Source organism: Phaethon aethereus (assembly GCF_964289735.1).
Source record: "Phaethon aethereus genome assembly, chromosome: 2".
NCBI classification, from domain to species: domain Eukaryota; kingdom Metazoa; phylum Chordata; class Aves; order Phaethontiformes; family Phaethontidae; genus Phaethon; species Phaethon aethereus.
Genome location: NC_138582.1, coordinates 48,121,467 through 48,146,211, shown reverse-complemented (window position 1 = coordinate 48,146,211; position 24,745 = coordinate 48,121,467). Strand labels below are relative to the sequence as shown.

At 39.6% G+C, this 24,745-nt stretch overlaps 1 protein-coding gene across 1 annotated transcript in view; it reads right to left on the bottom strand.

The window, feature by feature from the left end:
- The window catches only part of LOC309417482 (ethanolaminephosphotransferase 1-like), a gene marked incomplete at both ends in the record, with an annotated part of 55,542 nt that overhangs the window by 16,163 nt on the left and 14,634 nt on the right, over positions 1-24,745 (bottom strand). Inside the window, 5 exons of the mRNA XM_082014989.1 lie at positions 2,243-2,351; positions 12,281-12,549; positions 17,605-17,679; positions 19,771-19,879; positions 24,028-24,096. Of these exons, the coding sequence (XP_081871115.1) occupies positions 2,243-2,351; positions 12,281-12,549; positions 17,605-17,679; positions 19,771-19,879; positions 24,028-24,096 (631 nt within the window). The remainder of the gene's footprint in view (positions 1-2,242; positions 2,352-12,280; positions 12,550-17,604; positions 17,680-19,770; positions 19,880-24,027; positions 24,097-24,745) is intronic.

The window sequence follows — 24,745 nt, the reverse complement described above, 5'->3', positions numbered from 1 at the left end:
AATTTAATCTTAATGGCTGCTTGGCCCTTGGTATAGGTTAGACAGACATTTTTTCTGCAGTCACAGTGGGGTCCTGCAATTTACTGCAAGTTTCTAAAAACTTTATACATCCATATTCACTGCACACGGCTTATCCAATGATAACCACCTTAATCAGTATTGCTGAGCTGAGATTCAAACCTGTGGTGGAGTGGCAGTGCTTTCTGGATCAGCATGATCCTCAGTGGGAGGATTTTACTTTTTTAATATTTAAATTTAGTGTCTGTTTTTAAGAGATTTACTAAGCACTGTGACAATTTCGTAATATAGAGTCAACCAAGATTATTTCTTGCATACTTTAAACCCTTATTTAACTACAATTAATCTGCAAAAGTTGCCCTGTTAATGGCATTGTGGCTAATGTGCAAGAAACAATGTTTTTAAAGAAATCTTTCGGCTCTCACATAACTAAGAGCTTGGGACAATGATGGAAGAAATGCTCAGTTCTCTGCTCACGGATCCATTCATGCATGCGTACGACATGAGACAGAAGCAGTACTTCTTTCTGATGCTAATGGAATAGTCCATCAAACCTTGCTTTGCATCTGGTTTTGGTAGAGTATGAAAAAGGACGCTCGCTTCTGCAGATCTGGTGACATTGCCACGCTTCCTTATCACAGACCTTCCTAATATGTTGAACAGTTTGAATTAAACCTTCATCCACGGCTTCCCAAGCGCAAGGGAAGCCATGAGTGTACTCACCGAACGGGCTGTCACGTGCCTTAGTGACAGGAACAAAAGCAGCGACGTGCGTCGCACGGAACGAGCGTGTTCAATGGACTAGCCCATGCTAGCACCTCACGCCAACGCAGGCCTAACCTGCCACTTCTGGGAGAGCCAGCATCCATCTCTCCTGGACTCGCGGCGCTCCTTCCAGAGCACGAATCACTCCCTGTCCCTCCGTGCCCTGCAGCCACCAGAGGGCATTTTATAGCTACATCTCTGTCAAGCTGAATAATTCGCTGGCTACTGAAAAGGCAACCACTATTTTTTCCTCTTCCTTTCTCTCTTCTCCTCAGACTGCCTAAAACAGGCCCGACAAAAAGAAGAGAAAACTGTACAATCTTGGTCACACACGGTCGGTTTTATACTCTGGGTAATGCACAAAGGACTGTCAAAACCATGTCCTCGTACACAGTGCTCATTAGAAAGCACAGCCTGAAGGCAGGGTCTTTTCCAATCTGGGAATTCTGGGAAGCACTGCTGAGGCTGGAGGCTGTACCTGCTGAAGACCTGTCCATGCGAAAGGGTGGTGAAAGCACATGTCAACACAGTGAATTCAAAAGTCCCCCCTCAAAATGTGCGGATTGCTCCTAGTTAGAGTCAGCGTTGGGTGAGCACCGATATCCAAACTGTCCACTTGGCTCAAGGACAGAAGACACTTCTTGGGATGTAAGTCTACACTGTCTGTGCCAGACACCTTTTTTTGGTGCCGCCTTCTCATCCCTTGTATGCTCATATAAAAATCCCTAAAATTTATACGCTAATTTCTTTACCTTCCAAGCAACACACCAAAGCCATTTTGCATACCCACATTTTTAGCTGATTACCCTGTTTCTAACTCATTAAAATTTAACTGCTCTTGTTCTCAGTCTAGCTATAGCACTTGAAAAATGTTCAATGTGTATTTCAAACTGCACTAACAGTATCAAATAATGAGCAAATAGGCTCTTGCTGTGTATGAAAAATGCATCGCTTCTGTTCAGAGAGTAATTCTAAAGAAGAGCTTAGAAACCACCTGGCTCTTTTTCAAATTTACAGTTGCGCCTCCTCAGATTATTTACATAATGCCTTTATTCCTTCTATCCATAATGTTGTGGAGCATAATGTGCTGCAGGCCAAAACATTAAACTTATAATATACGTAAATGTGAGTGACATTTTACCTGAGTGACAGAAGGAGTTCCTGAGACTTTGAGAGCCAGCCAGCCAGCCAGCACACGCACTGAACTGCACATGCAGATAAGGAATGCTTTCTATATGATTTGTGTGCAACAGATAGTAATTCAGTGAGGAAAAACATTTCCAAAATATTTTACTTTTCTTAAAGTTTTCCAGTATTAGCCCTTTTAATCAGCTCTATTTGTGTGTTTTTTGGACTAGCCAACACTTACTAAAAAGAAAAAAAAGTATGAAGGAAATATAAGAAATATCTAATAAAAATAATTAAAAAGCAGTATAGTTTTGCATGGATCTGGACTTACCTATAAGCAAGATTACTAATACGTCTGTAATGTAATAACCAAATAGCAAAGGCTTCTGCCAGACTTCCACACCAACAGCACCAGTGAGCAGATATGCTGCTATTAATACCTACAGAAAGAGGATAAAGTATTTTCAATCCTTTACTTCTAAAGTCACAGAATTTCACTTATCATCTTAATACAAATGCAAGAGTAAAAAAAAATCTGTTATTTTCCTCCTGTCTCCACTTTATAGGACCTTATGCTGCCATCCCAAAACAATTCATAGAATCATAGAATGGTTTGTGTTGCAAAGGACTTTAAAGACAATCTAGTTCCAACCCCGCTGTCATGGGCAGGGACATCTTCAACCAGACCAGGTTGCTCAAAGCCCCATCCAACCTGGCCTTGAACATTTCCAGGGATGGGGCATCCACAATTTCTCTGGGCAACGTGCTTCAGTGCCTCACCACCCTCATAATGAAGAATTTCTTCCTTATATCTAACCTAAATTTACCCTCTTTCAGTTTAAAGCCTTTACCCCTTGTCCTATCGCTACATGCCCTTGTAAAAAGTCTCTCTCCAGCTTTCTTGTAGGCCCCCCACTTCAGGTACTGGAAGGCTGCTGTGAGGTAACCCCGGAGTCTTCTCTTCTCCAGGTTGAACAACCCCAACTCTCTTAGCCTGTCTTCATAGGAGAGGTGGTCCAGCCCACTGATCATCTTTGTGGCCCTCCTCTGGACTCGCTCCAACAGGTCCATGTCCTTCTTATGTTGAGGGCCCCAGAGCTGGATGCAGTACTCCAGGTGGGGTCTCACCAGAGTGCAGTAGAGGGGGAGAATCGCCTCCTTTGACCTGCTGGTCACATTCCTTTTGATGTAGCCCAGGATACTGTTAGCTTTCTGGGCTGCAAGTGCACACTGCCGGGTCATGCTGAGCTTCTCATAAACCAACATCCCCAAGTCCTTCTCCTCAGAGCTGCTCTCAATCCATTCTCTGCCCAGCCCGTACTTGTGTTGGGGATTGCCCTGGCCCATGTGCAGTATCTTGCACTTGGTCTTATTGAACTTCGTGAGGTTCGCATGGGCCCACCTCTCAAGCCAGTCATGGTCCCTCTTGATGGCATCCCTTCCCTCCAGTGTGTTGACTGCACTGCATAGCTTGGTGCAGTCTTACACAAGGATACTTGCTGAGGGTGCATTCAATCCACTGTGAATGTTGCTGACAAAGATGTTAAACAGTGATGGTCCCAATACCAACCCCTGAGGAATGCCACTTGTCACTGGTCTCCATTTGGATCAAGCTATTGACTGCAACTCTTTGAGTGTGACCATCCATCCAATTCCTTATCCACTGAGTGGTCCATCCATCAAATCCATGTCTCTCCAATTTAGAGACGAGGATGTCGTGCATGACAGTGTCGAATGCTTTGCACAAGTCCAGGTAGATGATGTCAGTCGCTCGTCCCTTATCAACCAACACTGTAACGGTTGTAGGAGGCCACCAAATGTGTCAGGCCCTTAGTGAAGCCATGTTGGCTGTCACCAATCACCTCCTTATTTTCATGTGCCTTAGCACAGTTTCCAGGAGGATCTGTTCCATGATCTTGCCAGGCATAGAGGTGAGACTGGCTGGTCTGTAGTTCCCCAGCTCTTCCTTTTCTTCCTTTTCAAATGGGGGTTTCCCCTTTTCCAGTCAGTAGGAACTTCACCGGACTGCCACAACTTCAAATGTGATATAGTGACTTAGTAACTTCATCCACCAGTTCCCTCAGGACCCATGGATGCATCTCATCTTGTGCGCCTTTGGGTTCCTTAGATGGTCTCAAACCTGATCTTCTACAGTGGGCAGTTCATTCTCCCAGTCCCTGCCTTTGCCTTCTGCGACTTGGGCAGTGTGGCTTGAACATTTGCCAGTGAAGACTGAGGCAAAAAAATCATTGAGTACCTCAGCCTCCTCCACATCCCAGGTAACTAGGTCTCCCATTCCCTTCAGGAGAGGGCCCATATTTTTCCTAGTTTTCCTTTTATCACCAACATACCTATAGAAGCTTTTCTTGTTGCCCTTGACATCCTTGGCCAGATTTAGTTCTGTCAGGGCTTTAGCTTTCCTACCCTGATCCCTGGCTGCTTGGACAATTTCTCTGTATTCCTCCCAGGCTACCTGTCCTTGCTTCCACCCTCTGTAGGCTTCCTTTTTGTCTTTGTCAATTACTTCTAAGCAGTGAAGCAAACAAGTCACCAACAAAATTGTTTCAAACATACGAAATATGGTAAGCAAATAAATTCCCTGATAATGTGTGCCATCTATTTGCATGTGATAAGTATTACTGACTTGACTTACTTTTTCAAAACACCTAATTTCTAAATCCCTTCTTAATGCCACATCTCCTCACGGCACATGTATTTTCCTGTATTTGCAATACAGGCTTCAGAATTAGCAGTGTGGTTATTTTTGCAGCTCAGCTCCCTGAACTGATCATATCAGAATAACTGAGAGGGGAAAAAAATATAAGCTTACCTGAAATAAGAAAAAAATTCAATTGAATGTGAAGAAATAAAAAGAAGGGAAGGGAACTGAAGTCGTCCCTGATTTTTAATTTGTTTGACAGATATCATTACAGGACACAAAAAGAAACACGTAGTCAAAAAGTCATTAGGAGTGAAAGGGATCATACACAAGACTCATGGTCCCTTGCTGAAGTGCCACCAGTCTCAGTGGACATGTAAATGTAGTTTCTAGTCTTTCTTCAGAGCTAACCTTGTGACCCAGCTGAGGTCAGAAATCTTAATGCAGGCAAAACCCTATAGCTCCTATGGCAGTACCTTTCACACCCACTGTGTTACCTGTAGCAGCACTGCCTACAACTTATGGCACAAATTGATGAAGTTTTACCATTTCAGGTATGCAATGTGCAAACGCAGTACTGAATGTGAGGCAGTGGTTCCCAAGCCCTTGTGCCCTTGATCCCACCTCCTCAAGGGACCCCGCTCTCCCTTGAAACCCGTTTCCTGTCTTAGCCCAGGCCACCCACCCCCTGCAGCCCCTTCTGCTGCCGGCACCTAGCTAGCAGGACCGCTGCCCCACTCTGTCTCGAGGCCATTTTGTTCTCAGCTGTTTAGTTTTGCTGTAGGACTCATGAGGGGCTGTATGTTTCATGCTACATGTCTCAACCTCCTGAACTATTCGAAGACTGGGATTTAGAATTAATTGCAACCATTGACTTTATCTCTAAATTAAAACAACTATGTATGCTAATTATAATGCCATTTAGAAGACTGCATATTCTTCTATTTATTCCCACGTAGCATTCAGTAACCTTTATATTTTCCATTCAATACAGCTTCTCAGTCTGGGATGACAAATATTTTCCATCTTTACCTGTGTGATAGATTTTACTAATTTTTGATGAGGTTTTTAAAATATTCCTTTTTTACTATGCTTTTTTTTCTTCATTTTTAACTTCAATAAACACATATCCATTTTTCTGTTAAATTAATTGCTTTAATTTAAAGGTACACTGAAAATATCTTCTTTAGATAACAGGCTGTTTAAGATCATATATTAGTAGCAGAACACTGATGTCACTTAAACACCCTATTACATGTAGATATCACTATATTTGTCCTCACTTACTTCTCTCTATCTAAATTCAAGATTCTTGCCCTATCCATATGTAGCTCTTTAAGAATTTTGCTCGAATGTGAAGAATTGGATGTTTGAATTGCCTCTGCAAGAACAAGCAGTATAACAGATCTGCAACAGAGAAGAGCAGGCACTAGTATGACAGTTACATCTTGGGCCACTGAAGACAGTGAGTCAAACTTTGGTCTAAATGAAGGACGTGTATAATGGGTTTTGCAACCAACTACAACAGAGCTAACATTTGGCTTTCCGAAGAAATTGCATCATGTTATCCAGAAGACATGACGGATGGACTCCTGGCCCCATCAAAGTTGATGGCAAAACTCCAACTGACTTTGATGGAGCCTGAACTTACCCTCACATGTTGAATTCTGAACAGACTTTTTTGGCAAGTGATAAAAGAGGAACTTCAGTATTATCCATTATTAGAGTCAGTACTTTTGGCAGTGCAGTCATGAGTACCACTGTCAGATGTCAGCACACCTCTAGGAACAGGAGCATAGATACAATGGGCTTTCTTGGAAGAATCCCCTGCCCTGGGACTTGGTGATGCAGCACTCACAGTCTGAAATTGCCTCTTATTTAACAGATGTAGTGCATGAGAAAATACTCCTTGGCTTCAAATTTTTGGTGTGTTGTTTTTTAAGGACTTGTAACTTTGGCTTCACAGAGGCAGCCTCAAAGACCTCCTTTAGAAAGCTGGAAGGATAAGAAAATGGCTGCATCCCTCAATCTAAGCTATATTAGCAAAAATTGAAGATTGTCAGAATTATTAGACAAAAGCTAAGTATGTTAATCAGCTGTATAAACTGTTTTTAAAGGCACTGTTGGTAAAAAAAAATTAAAATGTAAAGCAATGTTCCTAAGTGCAACTGAATAATTCTACTTAAGAAAGGATGGACAGGTTTTTTTACTCATCTCTCTGGCATTGATTTGCTTTAGTACTTTTCAGATATAAATGTAATCTTTAGCAAGTAAAAATAATTGCAACCTTTTGTAAAATGAGAAGTCCAAATTAAGTAACACAAGTAAGGACTATCTAGCAAGTTAGTGTCAGACCTATACAATCTCAGATTCCAACTCACTGCAGCGTCTGACCAGGAAAATTTTTGGCTTGCCAAGGCCTTATCTATGAGGAGAAAGAGTACTTATGCAGACAAAAATCTGGAAATACATGGTGTTAATTTGTAGGCCCTTTGATATGGCTGAACAGCAGGATAGCTGGCTTCAGAGCAGCAGCTCCCTGTCTTGTCATAATTTTGTAAATCATAGTCACATTCGTCCCTCTGTAAAATCAGAATAATACTTCTTTAACGTGGCATTAGGAAAATTCTATATAACCATAAAGTAGTATAACTCCTCAAAATCTCCTAGCTTCTAGCTTATTAACTGTTCCCAGAAAGATTTGATTTTTTAAAATCACCACCTCTTTCATGTCTTTCCACTACTGCATTTTTGTGACCAAAATATTCTACATTGTGTGTGTACATACATATTTTTTTCTTCCTAATGATTTACCATTTCTATCTTACACATAGGCACACTGAGTATGCTGTATGATGTACTACACAGGAAAAAAAATCAAGTATTTTCTCATCTTTTTAAAGAATATTCTGGCTATGCTTTTAAAATCTTTATGATTCCACAAAAAATACTGTAATATTCCATTTCACTAGCATATTCCAATAGCATTTATTGTTCATACGTTGAAATATTTTCCATTAACACAGTGCTCAAACTGAACATCTAGAGAGCAAAGTAATTTTAAAATATAAGGTTACTTTTCTCCTCTGAAAATAAATGTGACCCTTGCCTAAAAAAGTAAGAACTATCGATTTCCTACAGGTGATTACAATAGGAGTTAGCCTTAGCATGATATGTAATTCTTCCTTTTTTTTTCTCAGTATTTTTTCTTTCAAAAAAAAAGGTGGCAAATTTAGCCTACAAAAATAGTTTCTATATGTCTTAAAAAGGTCATTTTGCATTTAGACATGCAGTAGGTGATAGGTAAAAACAGCTAAAGGCACGTGGAATATTAATCAACCAAGAAAGTTTTGAGTAGAATCATAATCGAGTGGTTAAGAATGAAGCAATCTCCTGCAGAAACAGAAAAATACTGTTTAAATGCCACATGGATACACTGTGGGGTTTCCCTCAGATAACCGAGTACTGAGCTTGGTTTCCAGCTGTGTCTGGAGGCAGCTGGAAGAGGACACCATGGCCTGGCCGGCACTGCTTCCACACCACTATCGGTTCTTTTACTTCAACAATTCCCACACGCTCCTACCTTTGGAACTAAACAATAATATTATCCCTACACAAGAAAGGCTATGTTTTCCACAGACACTTCAAAATAGAAAAACTCTGAAAGCAAATATCTTTTCAACTAAAATTAAAAAGATTCTGAATCCTGGTAACGTGACCAAAGAACGACACATTTGCGTCTTCATTTTTCTTTTTAATAGAGACTTTTTTTTTTTTGCCCCTCAGAAGAGATAGATAGACGATTTCTAAAGATGTGATGTTTGCATTGCTCGGGATTTCTCTGCCAGTTCCCAAAACACTGGCTGTCATAGTACTTCCCAGGAAAAGATCATATGAAACATATTTCAGCATGAGTTTTGTAAACTGCTACTGAAAAGAAAACCTGGTATATGACATCCAAAAAACCTCTTCCTCTGTTTTGACTGAAAGGAAGGAGAAAAGTAAACTCTACAATATTTAAGTTGCTACCTGCATCACACACTTCATTTATGTGGAGCTTCAAGGCAAGCAGAGTGTTCTCCCTGAGCGCCTAAGTGGGACCACCCAAAGCCATCAGGCAGAACCAGCTGGAAAAGCATCTCAAACCGAAAACCTGGGGCTTACGGTCCAAGCATCCATGCCTGCACACATGACTGTATGTAGAATTTCTGGTCATCCTCTCCTTACAGGGCTAGGGCAGGGCCAAAAAAGCTGCCTGTTGCCTTTCACACTTGCTACTTGTGCTTTTGTGCTTTCTTCCAGCTTGTCCTCTTGGCTGGGGAGAGTGAGGGGAAGGTGTGTGAAATCACCTGGGTCACTCCAGCTCACACGCAGCTCTTATTTTCACTTTTAAACTTTTATTTAAGAATATAAAGGGTACTTCCCTGTTACACTTAAGGCAGCACCGATGTAAGGAGAGGTATCACTACATCATATTAAGGAAAAATGAGTATTTTGTTCCCCTGTTAGGAACTCAACTGCAGTGGCTTACGAAAAGCAACAGCAAGTTTAGGGGAGTACTTCGTTAAGGGAATATTAAAATTTTCAGTAGAAAAATAGACTTTTAAACAATCCAGACAAATTAACATATGGCGGGAAGCCTGAAATTTTCACTTCTCAGGAAAGCTTGTCCTTTTTTTTCTCCAAGAAAATTAAATTTGCAGGTATTCACTTTCTTTGATTGGGCTTGTGACAAGATGTATCCAAGAACATAGCAAGGGTTTCTTTTTTAGCCTTTTCTTCAGCCTATGACTTTTGGGCATTTGTGCTTACTTGAAAGTTCATGAAAATTGTCTAGATGATACAGTGTAAAGAGGCTCCTCTCCCTGCACCTTTTTCTGCCCACAGAGGAGTCAGTAGAATATAGCTTCTCGCGCTGGAGGGAGGATGGGGGAAGAGTTTTCACTGTTGCAGATGCCTCCTCCTTGACTTTGGATCCACAAACATAACAGTCCTCTGACGAAGCATCTCTCAGACATGTTACAGCCATTTTTCAAGTTTACACACCACAGTTTCCTATAAATGGCTGCCTGCTGTAATCAAAGCTAATTGGAGTGCCAATTACAGCCCAGCTAGTGCAATTATGTTACCGATTCTGAGGAGTCATCAAGGCACAGAAAAATGTGATCTGCATAAGTCCCACAAATTTCTCTATTTATAATGAGGTATTTTTTCATGAGGAACAGCAGCTCTTTTTATACCACAGTTAACAGAGCCAGCGAGTGGGCTGTCTGGGTTTGCATACAGTGGAGCTGACTCAGCAGCAGTGTCCTGGGAGCTATGTGCCAGTTAAGCTTTCATTAAGGTCAGCAGTTATCTATTTGCACACTTACACTAATTACTGCATTTCCTGAGCTATGATGTGATCATGAAATCCAAAGTTCCTGGCTACCATAAATGTTAAAAGCAGAAACAAGGGACTAGACCACCTGAACGTCTGACATGCCACTGCAGTAGCATCATGTTGTCGGTGACCTTACTGAAGACAGAGCAGAGAGGCACATTTGTGCAGCAATCCAGCTAGGAACGCCACGGAGGAAACAGTGAACTAAATGCTGGGAATTAGTCTGAAAGCAGCTTGCGAGTGCTTCCACCCTCTCTTCCTCTGAATGTGACTGTGGGAATATCTGGCAGAGAAGTGGTGGGGGAAAACCAGCAAGGAGAACATTACCTTTCTTACTCAACATCAGCCATTTGCTAATGTCCTCAGTATCCTCTCCTCCAAGTAGCTGAAGATGAAGAGCTACCTTAATAGTGCACACATGACACAAAATTTGCTGAATGGGTTTACAAAACAAGAGCAAGGCAATGTTTGCAGAGGAATCAAGATCTTTTACTAGACTAGTGAGTACATCTGGACAAAAATATGTTATGTAATGTACTCTCTGGTGTGTGAGAAATGTAGTTTGGAGTAGTGGAAAAAATGCTACCTTGATCCACAAATCCTGTCTTATCTTTCTTCATAAGCAATCACAAAGCTAATTTTTACAGATGGGAAAATTGACATACAGACACTTCAATAGTACAATCTTCCACCACTGTTGATGATTGCGCTATATAGCATCAAAAAATCCTTACATTTATATACTTATCATTTTGACTGTAGGCAAATCATCACAGAAGTTACTAGAAAGCAAGCATGCAGGACAGCAATTCAGCATGAGAGGGGAGCAGGAAATAACACTTGTTAGCACCTTGCATCCAAGTTAATCAAAGCAGTTTACAGACTGTACTGAAGTTCAGCCTCACCACAAATCTGTCAGGCAGGGAAATGTTATTACCATTATTTCTCAGATGGGAAAGCAGTGACAGAAGCGTAGGTCACTAAGAAGCACTGACAGAGTTAACAGTACTGCTCCGCTAGTTGATACCCACTCTCATATTTAACCACTAATACAGTTCGGATGCTGCAGTAGTCCAAAAGAGCTTTCTAAACATTGACATGTCTATCTATAGTGATCATCTGAGCAACAAGTGAAATTGGTTTGAACATAGCTATTCCTCTCCTGCTGGAAGAACTTCACTAAGAAGCCTTACAGAGACATGGCTGAAACTTGTAGACCAGCTGGCTGCCTAATGTCTTAGTCCTGAGCCAACTTCTTCTCCCAGAACCTATTTTCTAGGGGATAAAACAGATGTACCACAGCTGGACCACCATCTCTGAGCTGTTCTCAAACCACTGGATTCTGATTATGTTTACAGCAATACATCTGCAGCCATTAATTCAAATACTATATTTCCATTAAAACACATATTTGAATATTTGTCAAACTTCTTTTATATTTGGCCATACCTTTCATCTCATGCATGTGACAGGAAGCTCAGAAGACTGGGATTCTGTGTGTCAGGCTGCAAGAGCCTGGCTATCTAAGAAATAGATAAGCCATCCCAGAAATCCCAGCACTGGGTCCCTGGCAGTGCAATGAGCTTGCTACTGCCGCTACTCATTTGTGCACTGAGGCCACCACTCACCGTGGTGCCCTGGTCATGTTTCTGAAGAGGTCCACCTCAAGGTAGGTCTGTAAGCCAGTTAAGAACTCAGCTGGGGACTGGCTGTGGGCTGATATTCACATTACTGAATGCCATTCTTGGAGAGGAAACCTCTAATGGTATGCCATTGACTTTTTTCAAGGGAAAAACTCACTTGACAACAGTTAATGCTTGCTGTATAGGTACAATGCCATTTCCATTACTACATTTGATGTAAGATGTGGTAGATTGAGACAGTCTAGTATTGTATAACTGTATAATTACTCATATATTGTATAGCTGTATAATTACTGTTAATAAATACTACTTGGACTAATTCACATCGTGCCTCAGAACCTAGTGTTGGTGGGAAAATTGCTTATGGCTTCAGATAGCGTAATACCACAAACCAAATGCAGTTAAATGACATTCTCATGGGCACTGTCTGACTGCTAGGCTTGCTGCAAGCCCTTTTTTTCCTGCAAAGCAATGAATCTCTGATGCTGACAATTTGCTTGAGAGTGTCCCATCTTTGCAAATGCAGGAAATATTTCTGAGTTTCTTTTAGGATTATGCTGTTTCACATTCAAAATCTTGGTGAAATACATTTGCCTTGAGCTCTATATTTCTATTTCTGTAATATTATGAAATCACTAACATAGTTAAAAAAATAGAACCAAAACAAGAATGGTAAATACTTACCACTTGGCTTATATCGTATCCCCAAGGAAGAAAAAGAACTCCTGTGTTATATTTCTCCCAGTGTGAACACATAAAATTAAATAAGACAATGCTTAAGTATATATACATTGTATATACAGAAACTCCAGTCTTCCCATTGTCGCGGGAACAGACAGAAAAAAAAGAAAGCACAAAAATGGAGGTAGCCCAGCTATCCAGCCCATGGTCAAATAACTCTCCCAGAGGAGTACTGGACTGAGTCCTTCGAGCATGTTTCCCATCTATGGAGTCTAGAAGGATTGGGAAAGGAAAAGAAAATAAAGAATTAGAGTACAACAAAAGGAGTAACTTTCTTCACATACACTTCACTACTGCCACACATAGCATATGGGAAAAATACACCGATGACTGCAGACTGAAGCACAACAGCCCCTTCAATACCAACATGTTAGCATAGCTCATAAAATACTTGCCTCACTTATCAAGTAATTCTTCTGTCTTCACCTCAGCTCTTATACTAAATGCCACCTTCCTTATAAGCTGTAAAAAGACATCCATAATCACTTGTCCACAGTGGTCTTTAAACACTTTTGTCAGTCCCTGCAATTGGTTTCTCAATGAAAGTGCTGATAAGTGTCCATAGGGCTTCTCGCCCGTCCATTGGTGTTGTGGAACCTCTGAGACTTCACACTTGTGGGGTAAATGCACTAAGGCATTCAGATTGCCTGATGCTAAATGCCTCAATGACTAACAGTTACACGACAGCCTCAAGGAGCAAATTTCACAAAATTTATTTGTGTGTGTGCCTACATAAGATATTTTAAAGATTTTTTTGGTTGAAATTTTAGGATACAAGAGCTGGCAGCGTGCCCAAGTGGCCAAGAAGGCCAATAGCATCCTGGCTTGTATCAGAAATAGTGTGGCCAGCAGGACTAGAGGAGTGATTGACCCCCTGTACTCAGCACTGGTGAGGCTGCACCTCGAATCCTGTGTTCAGTTTTGGGCCCCCTCACTACAAGAAAAACATTGAGGTGCTGGAGCATGTCCAAAGACGGGCAATGAAGCTGCTCTAGAGTACAAGTCTTATGAGCGGTGGCTGAGGGAACTGGGGTTGTTCAGTCTGGAGAAGAGGAGGCTGAGGGGAGACGTCATCACTCTCTACAACTACCTAAAAGGAAGTTGTAGCAAGGTGGGTGTTGGTCTCTAGTAACTAGTAACTAGTAGTAACTAGTAACTAGTAACTAGTGATAGGACAAGAGGGAATGGCCTCAAGTTGTGCTGGGGGAGGTTTAGATTGGATACTAGGAAAATTTCTTCACTGAAAGGGTTGTCAAGCCTTGGAACAGGCTGCCCAGGGAAGTGTTGAGTCACCATCCCTGGAAGTATTTAAGACATGTAGCTGTGGCACTTAGCGGCATGGTCTAGTGGTGGACTTGGCAGTGTTAGGTTTATGGTTGGATTCAATGATCTTAAAAGTCTTTTCCAACCTAAATGATTCTATGATTCTACGAATACCTTACTATTAAGGTGAGTTATATGTTGATTGTTTTTAATACCTAAATGCTTGAAAGATGCCCAAAACACTGTACTGGATCTCACTCTGAGGATGCAATTGGGCAATATGGTTTGAGTCAATCTGAGAGTTCACTGCTGTTGAACAGGCGAGGACCTGCAGCCTGCTCAGCTGGTGGAAAGACAGCAAACATTACATTTTCTTCTGGGTCACTGAACAGAATTGGCTCTGTCAATGGTACAAAAAGCAAGGGAGATGACAGAAGGGAGGGGCAGTGAATGCAGAGAGGAGGAGGAAGGGAGTCTAGCAGCTGTAACATTTCCTAGTTGTATTGTCAAACCATACCCTTAGTCTCTTCTTGAGACTGTGCTGGTGAGAAATAGAAATATTTTCTTCTTAAAGTTAAATGTAAGTACACAGGATGAACCTCTTAGGAAAAAGTACAGAGAACGAAACTTACAGATACTTATTGTTACCCTGACTCTCAAAACAACATGGAGAATTTTTTTCTTGTTAATGTTACTTGGAAGGTAGTACAGCTAATAATTATTAGCTATTGATAGCATTAGTAACCCAAAACTGACTAGAGATACAACTCAACAGAGTGAGACCAAAGACTCCACAGCTGCTATAGATCATATGCTACTTACTTCCCCGGATTATTTGGCAGTACTCTGAGTTTTGTTTAATGTAAATATACTTCAGGGATCTAAACCAAGAAAACATGGGATTTCATTTTGTACAGATTTCAGACTGTCTCCCTATTGTAATACCTAAACAGCTGTGAGATATCCTCCACTCAAATACAAATCTCTTGAGACAGTTCTCACAACTCTAAAAATTAAAGATCTCATAGAGGATTTCAAATATGGCTTGCCCCCTTCTAGAGCCGCATTCTCTCTCCATTAACATTGCCATTTAATTGTCATCATCTTACTGAAAGAGGCCGCACCTTGAATACTGTGTTCAGTTTTGGGCCCCTCACTACAAGAAGGACGCCGAGGTGCTGGAGCGTGTCCAGAGAAGGGCAACGAAGATGGTGAGGGGTCTGGAGCACATGTCTTATGAGGAGCGGCTGAGGGAACTGGGGCTGTTTAGTCTGGAGAAGAGGAGGCTGAGGGGAGACCTTATCGCTCTCTACAACTACCTGAAAGGGGGTTGTGGCGACAAGGGTGTTGGTCTCTTCTCCCAAGTAACTAGTGATAGGACAAGAGGAAATGGCCTCAAGTTGCGCCAGGGGAGGTTTAGATTGGATATTAGGAAAAATTTCTTCACTGAGAGAGTGGTCAGACATTGGAACAGGCTGCCCAGGGAGGTGGTGGAGTCGCCATCTCTGGAAATGTTCAAAAAACGTGTGGATGTGGCGCTTCAGGACATGGTTTAGGGGACATGGTGGTGCTGGATTAATGGTTGGACTTGATGATCTTGAAGGTCCTTTCCAACCTAGTGATTCTGTGATTCTGTGAAAACTGCAGAAAAAAGTGTGTGTATAAGCCTGAGATTACTTGAATAGTGTTGTTATAAATGTAGAAACTCTTTAGTCTATTTTAGGATGCTTCTGAAACTTAACTAGTAAATAGGTATGTAAACATCCCTAAACAGTATATGGTCTTTCATATTTCAAGAACATCTATCCCAAATCAGAGAGAATTCAGTTATAGTGGTAATACTTTTCTAATGAGAATGATAGAAAATTGGTCTATTCATAAATTATTTTACATTGTCACAAAATAGTATTCACATTAGATACTAAAATATGTACATCAGTGAAAGAGTGGTTTCATTCTGTAGAAATATTTAACTAAAAAGAGTTAGGCTATAATGGTGTAATGAAATACAGAACTTCTAATTATAATGGGCATGGGGAAAAATACAGGAACAGTATAACACACACAGAAAATTGGATTTTCATAAATCTTTACCGATACTTTCTATGTGGTTTTGCTAGCTTTTTAAGAGACTGAAAATATTTTCTGTTCTAGGTTTCAGTTTGAATTTGTTCATGCCAAGCATAGTGTATGTTCAATAGTGGACATATGCTGTCCCATACTTCCACTGCTTTAGAATTCTTATATTGTGATTTTGTCTCGTGAAGGTTCGTAAATCTTCAGGCTTATTAAAGTTTATATAACTTTTAAATAGTGGAATTCAAAATAACAGCAAAGAGCATTCCACTTTACAGAAAGGGAAAAGATACCAAACGACCTTAACAAAGGGGGGGAAAAGAGCAGCATGCTAGGGAATTTGGAGAGAGTAACTGTGTCATTAAAAAGAAGCTGAGAGAGATTAAAGCTGCATATTTGGTTAGTCATTATGGCTCTATGCAGTATTCCAAAGGGAAAACTTTGGCCATGCAGAGTTAAATCTGAGACTAAATATTTTGTGAAGTGGCTTGGACAGCAGACATAAAAATCTACATATACATCAGTTCATTATAGCTTTGACTGTCAACATCATATTCCTTGTCTTCCAAGTACTAGGAACTATAGGTCTCACTGGCAAATGACGTCTACATTAAGAACCTCAGAAACTGAATTTCCAGTGAGCTTTCTGGGGTGTCATACACTAACAGCTCCAATATGTAATTCTTATTTATGAAACAATAGCCATTTCATTAAATTCCCTACAATTACATAAAGAATGGTTTTCACAAAAGAAACTGCTGCTTCTGCTAATGATTATAGAGAGCTGTTAGGGAAATCTGACTGGTACAGGGACAGCTGTCCCAATGATTTTCATGGTACAAATACAAAGAAATTCTGGACAAAATAATTTTGGCACAAACTCACCACTTGAATAGAAATGGCAAAGGCATTCACAATGCAATTCACATCTCCGCACAAGGGGATACACCCAGATTAGCCAAAATGGCTCTACGTGCATGGATCTGATACCAAAAGTGGCCAGTGTCTTTGCCCAACACTGGCAGTGTACATCTAGAACACATTGACATCTAGCCTGGGCATCTTTAAGGATGGCACACAAATCTATGGCTACCCTCTGCAATGCAGGGTCTTATAAGAACCAGCTCCGAAAGAGAGGATATGATTACACAGCACAGTGCAGCCCACGTAAATATGCCACCTTGAGTCCACTCAAAAAATGAGCTCTGTTGCTCCACATTGTGGACAGACTAGTTTGGAATGAGTTAGCTTTGGAAGAGAAAGCAAGAAAGCTATGCTAATGTGGATCTCACTCCTAGATCTGAGTCAGTTCAGGTCTATGTCTTCACACCACTGCACAGCAAGATGCAACGTGCCTAAAAATACAGTAATGGTAGAATATAAAAAGTAAAAATAGATTATGAAAGTGAAAATGAGGTATAGGTGTTATGAGAGAGAAAAAGCAACAGGAAAGGAAAAAAAACACCTTAATCTCCATAAGAATCTCAGGCCTGTCACCACATTCATACCATCTCTCCTGACACACACATGAGCACTGAAGTGCCTAACAGATTAAAACACAATGCTACACTCATTTTCCTTTTTCTCTGCTTTGCCCTTTATCTTTGAAAGCACCCTCCGCTAACACAAGTGTTAGGGGACAACGATTTTTAAGAAACCCAACAGCAATGACTGCTGCTACGTAATGATTTCCATTGTTCCTCTAAAACAATTTGAACTTTCAAGAGAGATAAAAGCAACAGTCATAGTACCTCTAATATATAATTTAAAATTCTGTTGTGTGGGGTTTTTTTGATGTCAGAGAACTGTTTTGGAGAGAGATCAATAATTTATCCACAATGCCTCTTCACCTCGATATCAGCAGTAGTGACCTAGTAGGTAAAACCATATGAAGACATCAGACATGTAAATTATTTCATTGTACTTACCTAAAGCGTAAGCACAAAAGGTGGTAAAAGCACTGAATAGCCACACCCAGGTGGGAACAAGTCCAGGACTGGTACCTGAAATAAATTGGGTAGTGAGTAAATGTAACAGTGGTTAACATCAAAGAAATCCACTGTGATAAGCATATACATATGAACACGCTGCCACTGATTAGCCCACTACATCAAACAGATTGAAATACTTGGTTTTGACCTTAAAGCAACTTAGGCCACCGGTGAGCTCTATCAAAGAAGCAACGAGCAGGCTTGAATACGCTTATACTGTAAAGGAGAGAAGATAAGGGAGCCTTTTTTTGGTCCTGACATGACTCTTGTATTGCACAAAATAATGATAGTAACTAGGCAAAAATTTTCACAGGTCATGGGAAGACTATCCATTAACAAATTAGCTAATGTTTATGTAGTATCTAAATATTGAAAAACACATTTTTCAAGCATGATCATTCTTATTAGCACCACCATGGGTTTTGTATAGCACTTTTACTATACAGATCTGAACAGGAAATTTTTGTCCTTAGGCTAGGACAGATTTTAGCACCCTTTTTTTTCCTTGAAAAAAGGCACTAAATCTGGAAAAGAACACCGAATTGGGCAGAACCCAGGGTTCTGTTGTTGCTCTGCTGATTGCAATAACCCAAGCTTATTGTTGCTCTTCTAAAGAAATCAATCCTTTCCCAAAGAGCTAACTTAAACATAATCCAATAAGGACTCTACCAGCACTGGGAACAACTACATAGGCAAAGGCCTCTCAGGTTTCTGGCATTCAGCACTGAACGGAGGGAATACTCGCACACAGAGATGTGTCCTTGCTCAACAGGGAGATGCCAGTATCTAAAGCAGTGCCCTGACCACCTTTCGCTCAATGCCTCATCTTGCCACTCTGAAAGAAAAAGTGGCAATTCCTGAAACCTAGCTGCAAATTTCCAAACTGTAGAATGAAAACCAGCTGTCCAGGAAATTAAGTCTTTTATTTCTGATGCTAGGTATGGGATTGATATATGATACCCAAAAAACGGATTAGGTTGCATGAACATTTTCAATCGATTGAGAAACGATGGGCACTGTTCTTGTGTAAAATCCAGAATAGGGTTGCACACAGAAATCTCAACTCTAACAGACTTAATCACAGTTTCAAATGTCTTCAAGTTCAGTATGTATCTACTGGGAATGTGTCAAGATAAAATTATCCCATTAAAAGACCTGTGCTGGATGCTCTTCAGTAATTATTAGTAAATATCAGCTGCACTGATAAAAAATCCAAGTGTTTAAGGATAAGGCCAGATAACTACACAGCATGCTGGTCCTGAAAACTTACTGCTCATACAGGATTATTTTTGATCCAAAACTGCTAAGAAGTATCCCTTCTTCTAGAACTGTTGTGATAAATGTGCAAACAGCTCACGCCAAAGGACACCTCCTGAATCTAACCACAGGCATAAGAAATTCAAGGCAGCAAAAAAACCCAAATGTAATTGTTTCAGGAAATAAAAGCGCTAAGTCTTCTCCAAATTGTCTGGTTTAAAGAAGAGCAAAGCTTTTTACATATTAATCAGCTGGGAGATGCTTACTACTTACCGTAGGCTCCAACAGCTGCTCTGAGAAGTCCAGAACTGAACGTGCCCTACGCTCAGGAGCAATCAGCTCCAAAAAGCTTTTGACTTGGTCTGCCATGAGGAGCAAATATGGATTTGGACTTTGAAAGTCATATTTCAAGAGACATTTGTCTAAAAACTATTTCTTCTTTGTCTAGAAGCAGTCTCAAATGGGGAGTATGGAGTAATGAAAGGGGAATTAACTCATTCAGGCATGGACTTAGGTATTAGGAACTGTGAAACCAAGAACATGAGGGTGGGTTTTGGCTGTGTCTTTAAATCCTAGCAATAAACTTTAAATAAAATGAGATATTATCACAGACTTCAAGCAGCACATGCTGAAACCCATACTTAGGGATGAAATTAAACAAGCTTTTCCAGTAAAATCACCTAAAGTTATAATGCCATGTGTGAGGTCAGCTCCTCCTACATGGACATGAAGCCTCATTAAGGGAATGAGTTGATGATTCAGGTATCTGATACCTCCCCGTATCATTCAGAAGTATGACATAAGCAGCTCTGTAATTCTGAAAAATTACAACATGGGGATGTTTACCTGAGGCAGTATAGTTCCAGTCATAAAAAGAGAGTAGAAAATAATTAACTAAAATCATGACAAATCCAGAGAAGGTTAACAGGTTGGGGGCAATCCATAAAGGCACTATCTGTTAAAAAAGAAAGAAAAAAATTCTAAGAAATAAAACATATTGCAAATTATAAGTCCCATTTTAATTGAATATTTTTTATTTTTTTTATCAGGAAAGGGTAAGTCTGTATATGACATCAGCAATGTTCAGATTTGTGTATATTTTCTTATTTTCAAAATAAAATACAGTTTTCATTTCTGAAATGTATTTTCAAATGTAATCCTTTTGCCTGATCTTTGTGGCTGCAGTAAATATGTCATTTTAGAACGTCATATTTCATATGTGATACACTATCCTTATTTTCCCAGCCACCAAGGAAAGCTTCTCACGATTTTGTGTATCGCAACTGAAAGAAGACTGCAGCACCCCAGTGTGGTAATTCAGCTTCCATGTGGCAGGTTTTTTTAAGCATTCTATTCCCACACTAGAACAAGGAAATTTCCTCTTCTAAAATATGTCAATAATTTCCAGCTCAAGACATCAGAAAAATCAGACACTGAGTGCATTTAGTCTCTTAAATTCAGAAGATCTCTCTGTTACAAGCAGCTCCCTACATCTCTATATAGTAATTTTCTGCAGGGTCTCCCTCTTTGGTCATAAATTATAAACACTCCCTTAATTCATTTTACTTTGTAGAGTGCTGAAAAGGACTCTCCCTCTTCACGTAAGCCTCTAATTCTAGTAGTTCCACAAAGTACTAACTGATTTCTGTTTTGACGGGTCTAAAACCATTCATGCTAAAAGCCTTAATACAAACAGCAAATATTTTAATATATCAGCTGTCTACTTGGATAATAAATGGTGAAGTACACATATTTACATAAAGCTCTGTTCAAATGTGAAATATTCCTTTGCTAAGTCACTTGAGACCACTAAAATTCTACTCATGCCCAATTCTAGTGATAAAATCAAAGTTCATAAAGGCAACAGAGGGGCGGTTAATTGACTTCAGTGAAGCTGGCATACACCTGTGTATCCCAGTGGGATTTCCTCCTTTTCCTCTCATTGTCCTGCACCAGTGTGATTTCTCGTGCATACAAATAGAGGAGGAATATTCAGTGTAGTAGCTAAGTAATACTATCCATTATCTGCCAGAGAGCACATGATTGTGCTTCATTATAAAACACAAATCTTAATTAAAGACAAAAGGAGACCGAGCATTGAATTAATTAAAGCCAAAATACCTACAGTTGCATAATCAGAATAGTTTCAAATAACATGCAGAGAAAGTTAATTGTTATTCTGTAGTTTCATATAGGTGTTATTATAGTTTCATGCAATGTGGAAATGCTGCCATGGACAGGAGTAGCTCAGAGTACTTCAAGCCCATTATAGAATCCAGGCATGAAACATTACCCTTCACTTTCTGTTTTAGCACCAGATTCAACACATTTCTGAAGCACATACATCCAAAAATCACACTCAAACAGACACCGACATATGATACAGTACAGAATAAAGATGTCCTTGGAAGAAGAAAGAGAGGAAGGTAATGCTCAGGATTTCCAGGTGAATTTCTAACTTAAATGCACAAATACTTTGCTTTCCTAGCATCCCCATCACAGGTCAATGAGCTGGGTTATGACATGTTTTCAGTTCTTACATATGTCATCATCCCAGCTCATAAATTCCCACATCTTCTCTATTGTCAGGCTCTTATTTCTCATAACATAGGAAATACATCTTACAATGAATTCTGTGTTACAGAATACAGAGAAACTTGTGCTGCAGTTAGGATTAAATTGACATATGAAAGGCCAGACCCAAATCCCTAGGCTCTGTTCTCATAGTTTGGTTTTGGGGTTTTTTGTTTAGCTCTGTGAATTTTAGGTTGTTTTTTTTTAACTCCTCTAGAATCTGGTAAAAATAGTCCCTGTGGAATACTTCTTTTCACCAGATTAGAAACTAAAAGCTAATTGATTCATATCTGCAAATGGATGTATTAGGATGTCTGAACTGAGAGAAATTACTTCTCCCAGTCATCAAGAAGCACGTGTGTACTGCCCAGTTTTGAATGAACATATTAGATGCAATGTTTCTTCTTCTTAAAAAGTTATTACAGCTTTATTATATCTCCCTATTGCAATGCATTATTCCATTTAAATAGAAATAATATACTGTAAAATATAAATTCAATATTATATTCTAAATCACAGAATATTATCATCTGAAGCATGCTCATAGCCTGGTTACAATGCTTACAACAGGTATAAGCTACAAAAAAATCAATTAAGAGTAAATGCATTCAAATCTTCTCCTTCTAAAAATAAGGCTTGATCACATCTATTATGATACCACTGTTTTACTTACACTTCAACAGAAAAGAAGTATTTTTTGGTGAACAGATGAGCAGAATTTTCCGGGATTGAGTTTGGGTCAACAGTTACTTCCACACCTGGTTTCAGTACCTAGCCAGGAACAAAACTATCCTAGCAACCTCCGTTCTACTAATATTTTACAAAGAGTTAGATTTTGGCCAGTAAGTTTGGTGCTCCCCCAGTTTTAATTTTTATCTCTAGGACCAACCAAGATGACTCTACTGCAATCTCCATTACATACTGCTTTCCCCTCTGCAGCTGTGCATTCCCAGCTCCTCTGCAAGACTCTGATTTGGTCCGGCAGTATATTTTAATGTTAGAATGACTACTTCTACAAAAGCTGAGAGCAATATAATTTCCCTTTAAATCCTTGTGATACACCACTGAGAATTATCCTACGATGCTCTTGCACCAGAAGGCAAAGCAAAACATTCACTGCTGTGTCTTCAGGGTTCAGACCAAACCAAATGCCAAAGTACAGACAGCATCCTCTCCAATCTTTGGTTCTGTACTCGGATCTCCCAGCTTTGGAAACAGGTTTTCCATCCTGTGTTCTGGTTTGGGCTCTCCTGCAGCAAGAAGTGAACAAAGTCATGCTGACCTAAAATTTGAGGAGGTTTAAGAAAACTAAAGAGGTCACATTTTTCATAGGATCTGTCACCCTGTGCTACATGGGGACAGTCAAGAATGCTGCTTTTCTTCTGGGAAAACCCTACAACCACTAGGAGAACTTAACTCCAAAGCAAGTTTTTCGCTGGTAATACTCTCCCTTCAATTTGGTAGCAGATGAATACACATGGATCGCCTAAACCAAATTGCAAGCACACAGTAAAACTCATCTCCCATGCTGGACTGCAGAGTGCTGGGGAGGCTTTTCTGCCTCATTGTTTTCTTCAGTATTATGATGGGAATGAAAAAAGAGTCTCTGGACTGAATCACTGAATTCAGTTTCACATCTTTGAATTGCTTTTCTCTCATATCATGTTCAGGTTGTTTTTTAATTCTCAAGTTAGGTCATATAAACACTTTCATGAAATTACTTTGAGGTTATGAGTGAGAGATTATGATTTTCCTGCTATATCAAGCATAAACAATACCTCAGTTACAGAACCTAGGATGGCAGACCCAACAGCACTCTGACCACATACATCCTTTTTTGTTTGTATAAAGGTTTGTTTTCAAGTCCGCTCCAATCTAAAGATTTCCTCTAAGGAGGCAGACACAGAAGTCACTGCTCCTTGCAGATCAATAAACTTCATATTTATTTGAGATACAGCTTTTTTTTTGCCAACAACAGCAAACCTGCTGAGCAGTTTTATTTTTAAAAACTGCAGATCATAATGCATTCAAGAGATGCCATCTTCCAATCGTTATGGTGATCATGGTAACCGCTCTCATTTTCAGCTTCTTAGAGAGATGCCTAGCTCCCTCAAGCAAGTACCCTTGGGAGAAAATGAGACAGCACTTGCATAAAATCATGTGCACAGCACAGAGATAAAGCCATGCTGTTGTTAGGCCACATATGCGGCACAAAAATAATTTGTACTAAGTAAACCCTTCGGTGTCTGCAAAGCTGTTTAATGAAAGATGTAAAAAAGAAACAGATGCCTTTTGTATAGAGATCAGAAAAAAAACCAACAACTTTGTTTTTCTAAAAAAAACACGCCTCAAAATCCAACATACTTATCTTAAATATAGCTATATATTTGATAACATTTGGGTTTTTTAATACCAATGTCTTAATTTCAGACTTATTAATCAATACATATGTTAAAATGAAAATACATGCTCTACTTAAAACAACTTCTTACATTACCATGTGATATTTCTATTAACTAAAATTCTTACCTTAATAATTTTATTCCAGACGGGTTGCATAATATACACAGATAAAGGATTTGTATCCACAGCACTGTACTGTGAGGAAAAAAGCAAACATGTTAAAGCACTGAACAATGCACATTTTTCCATCACTTACATCCTTCAGCATCTAAGAATACTGAGTGTGACTGGTGTAAATTTATTTTATTCTGGTGACCATTCATACAGTTTTAATTTAATTTAAAAGCACTGGCCTGGTTTACAATTACCCTGTTAGCCACTCTATGTGCTAACACAAAGGTTTAGGCTGGTGAAGTGGCAAACAGTTCTGTAGTCACATTTTACTTTTAAATTCTTACTACTTTTACAAGTTATCCTATAAGACTCGGCATTTCTACTGTATTTTGGATTTAATACCTTTATTTGAACTACTAGTAATGCATAGTCTGAGCAGCAGTTCATCGCTAGCATGCAGACTAGATAGTGCATATGGAATATGGCCATAAGTGGAATATTATCTCACAGAAATACACAGCTCTTGACATAGTAAAACAGTTGCATTTGCACTGTGCTAATTAATGTTATTATAAATATATAATATAATGTTATTATAAAAATAAGCTCTAAAATAAAACAAGTCATTACTGCAACAAAATTTCCCTATTGGACAGACTTGTACAAATATTATATGTGTTTTAGAAATTCCAATAAGTACATATCTGTATCTCTTGCAAACAAAGTATTT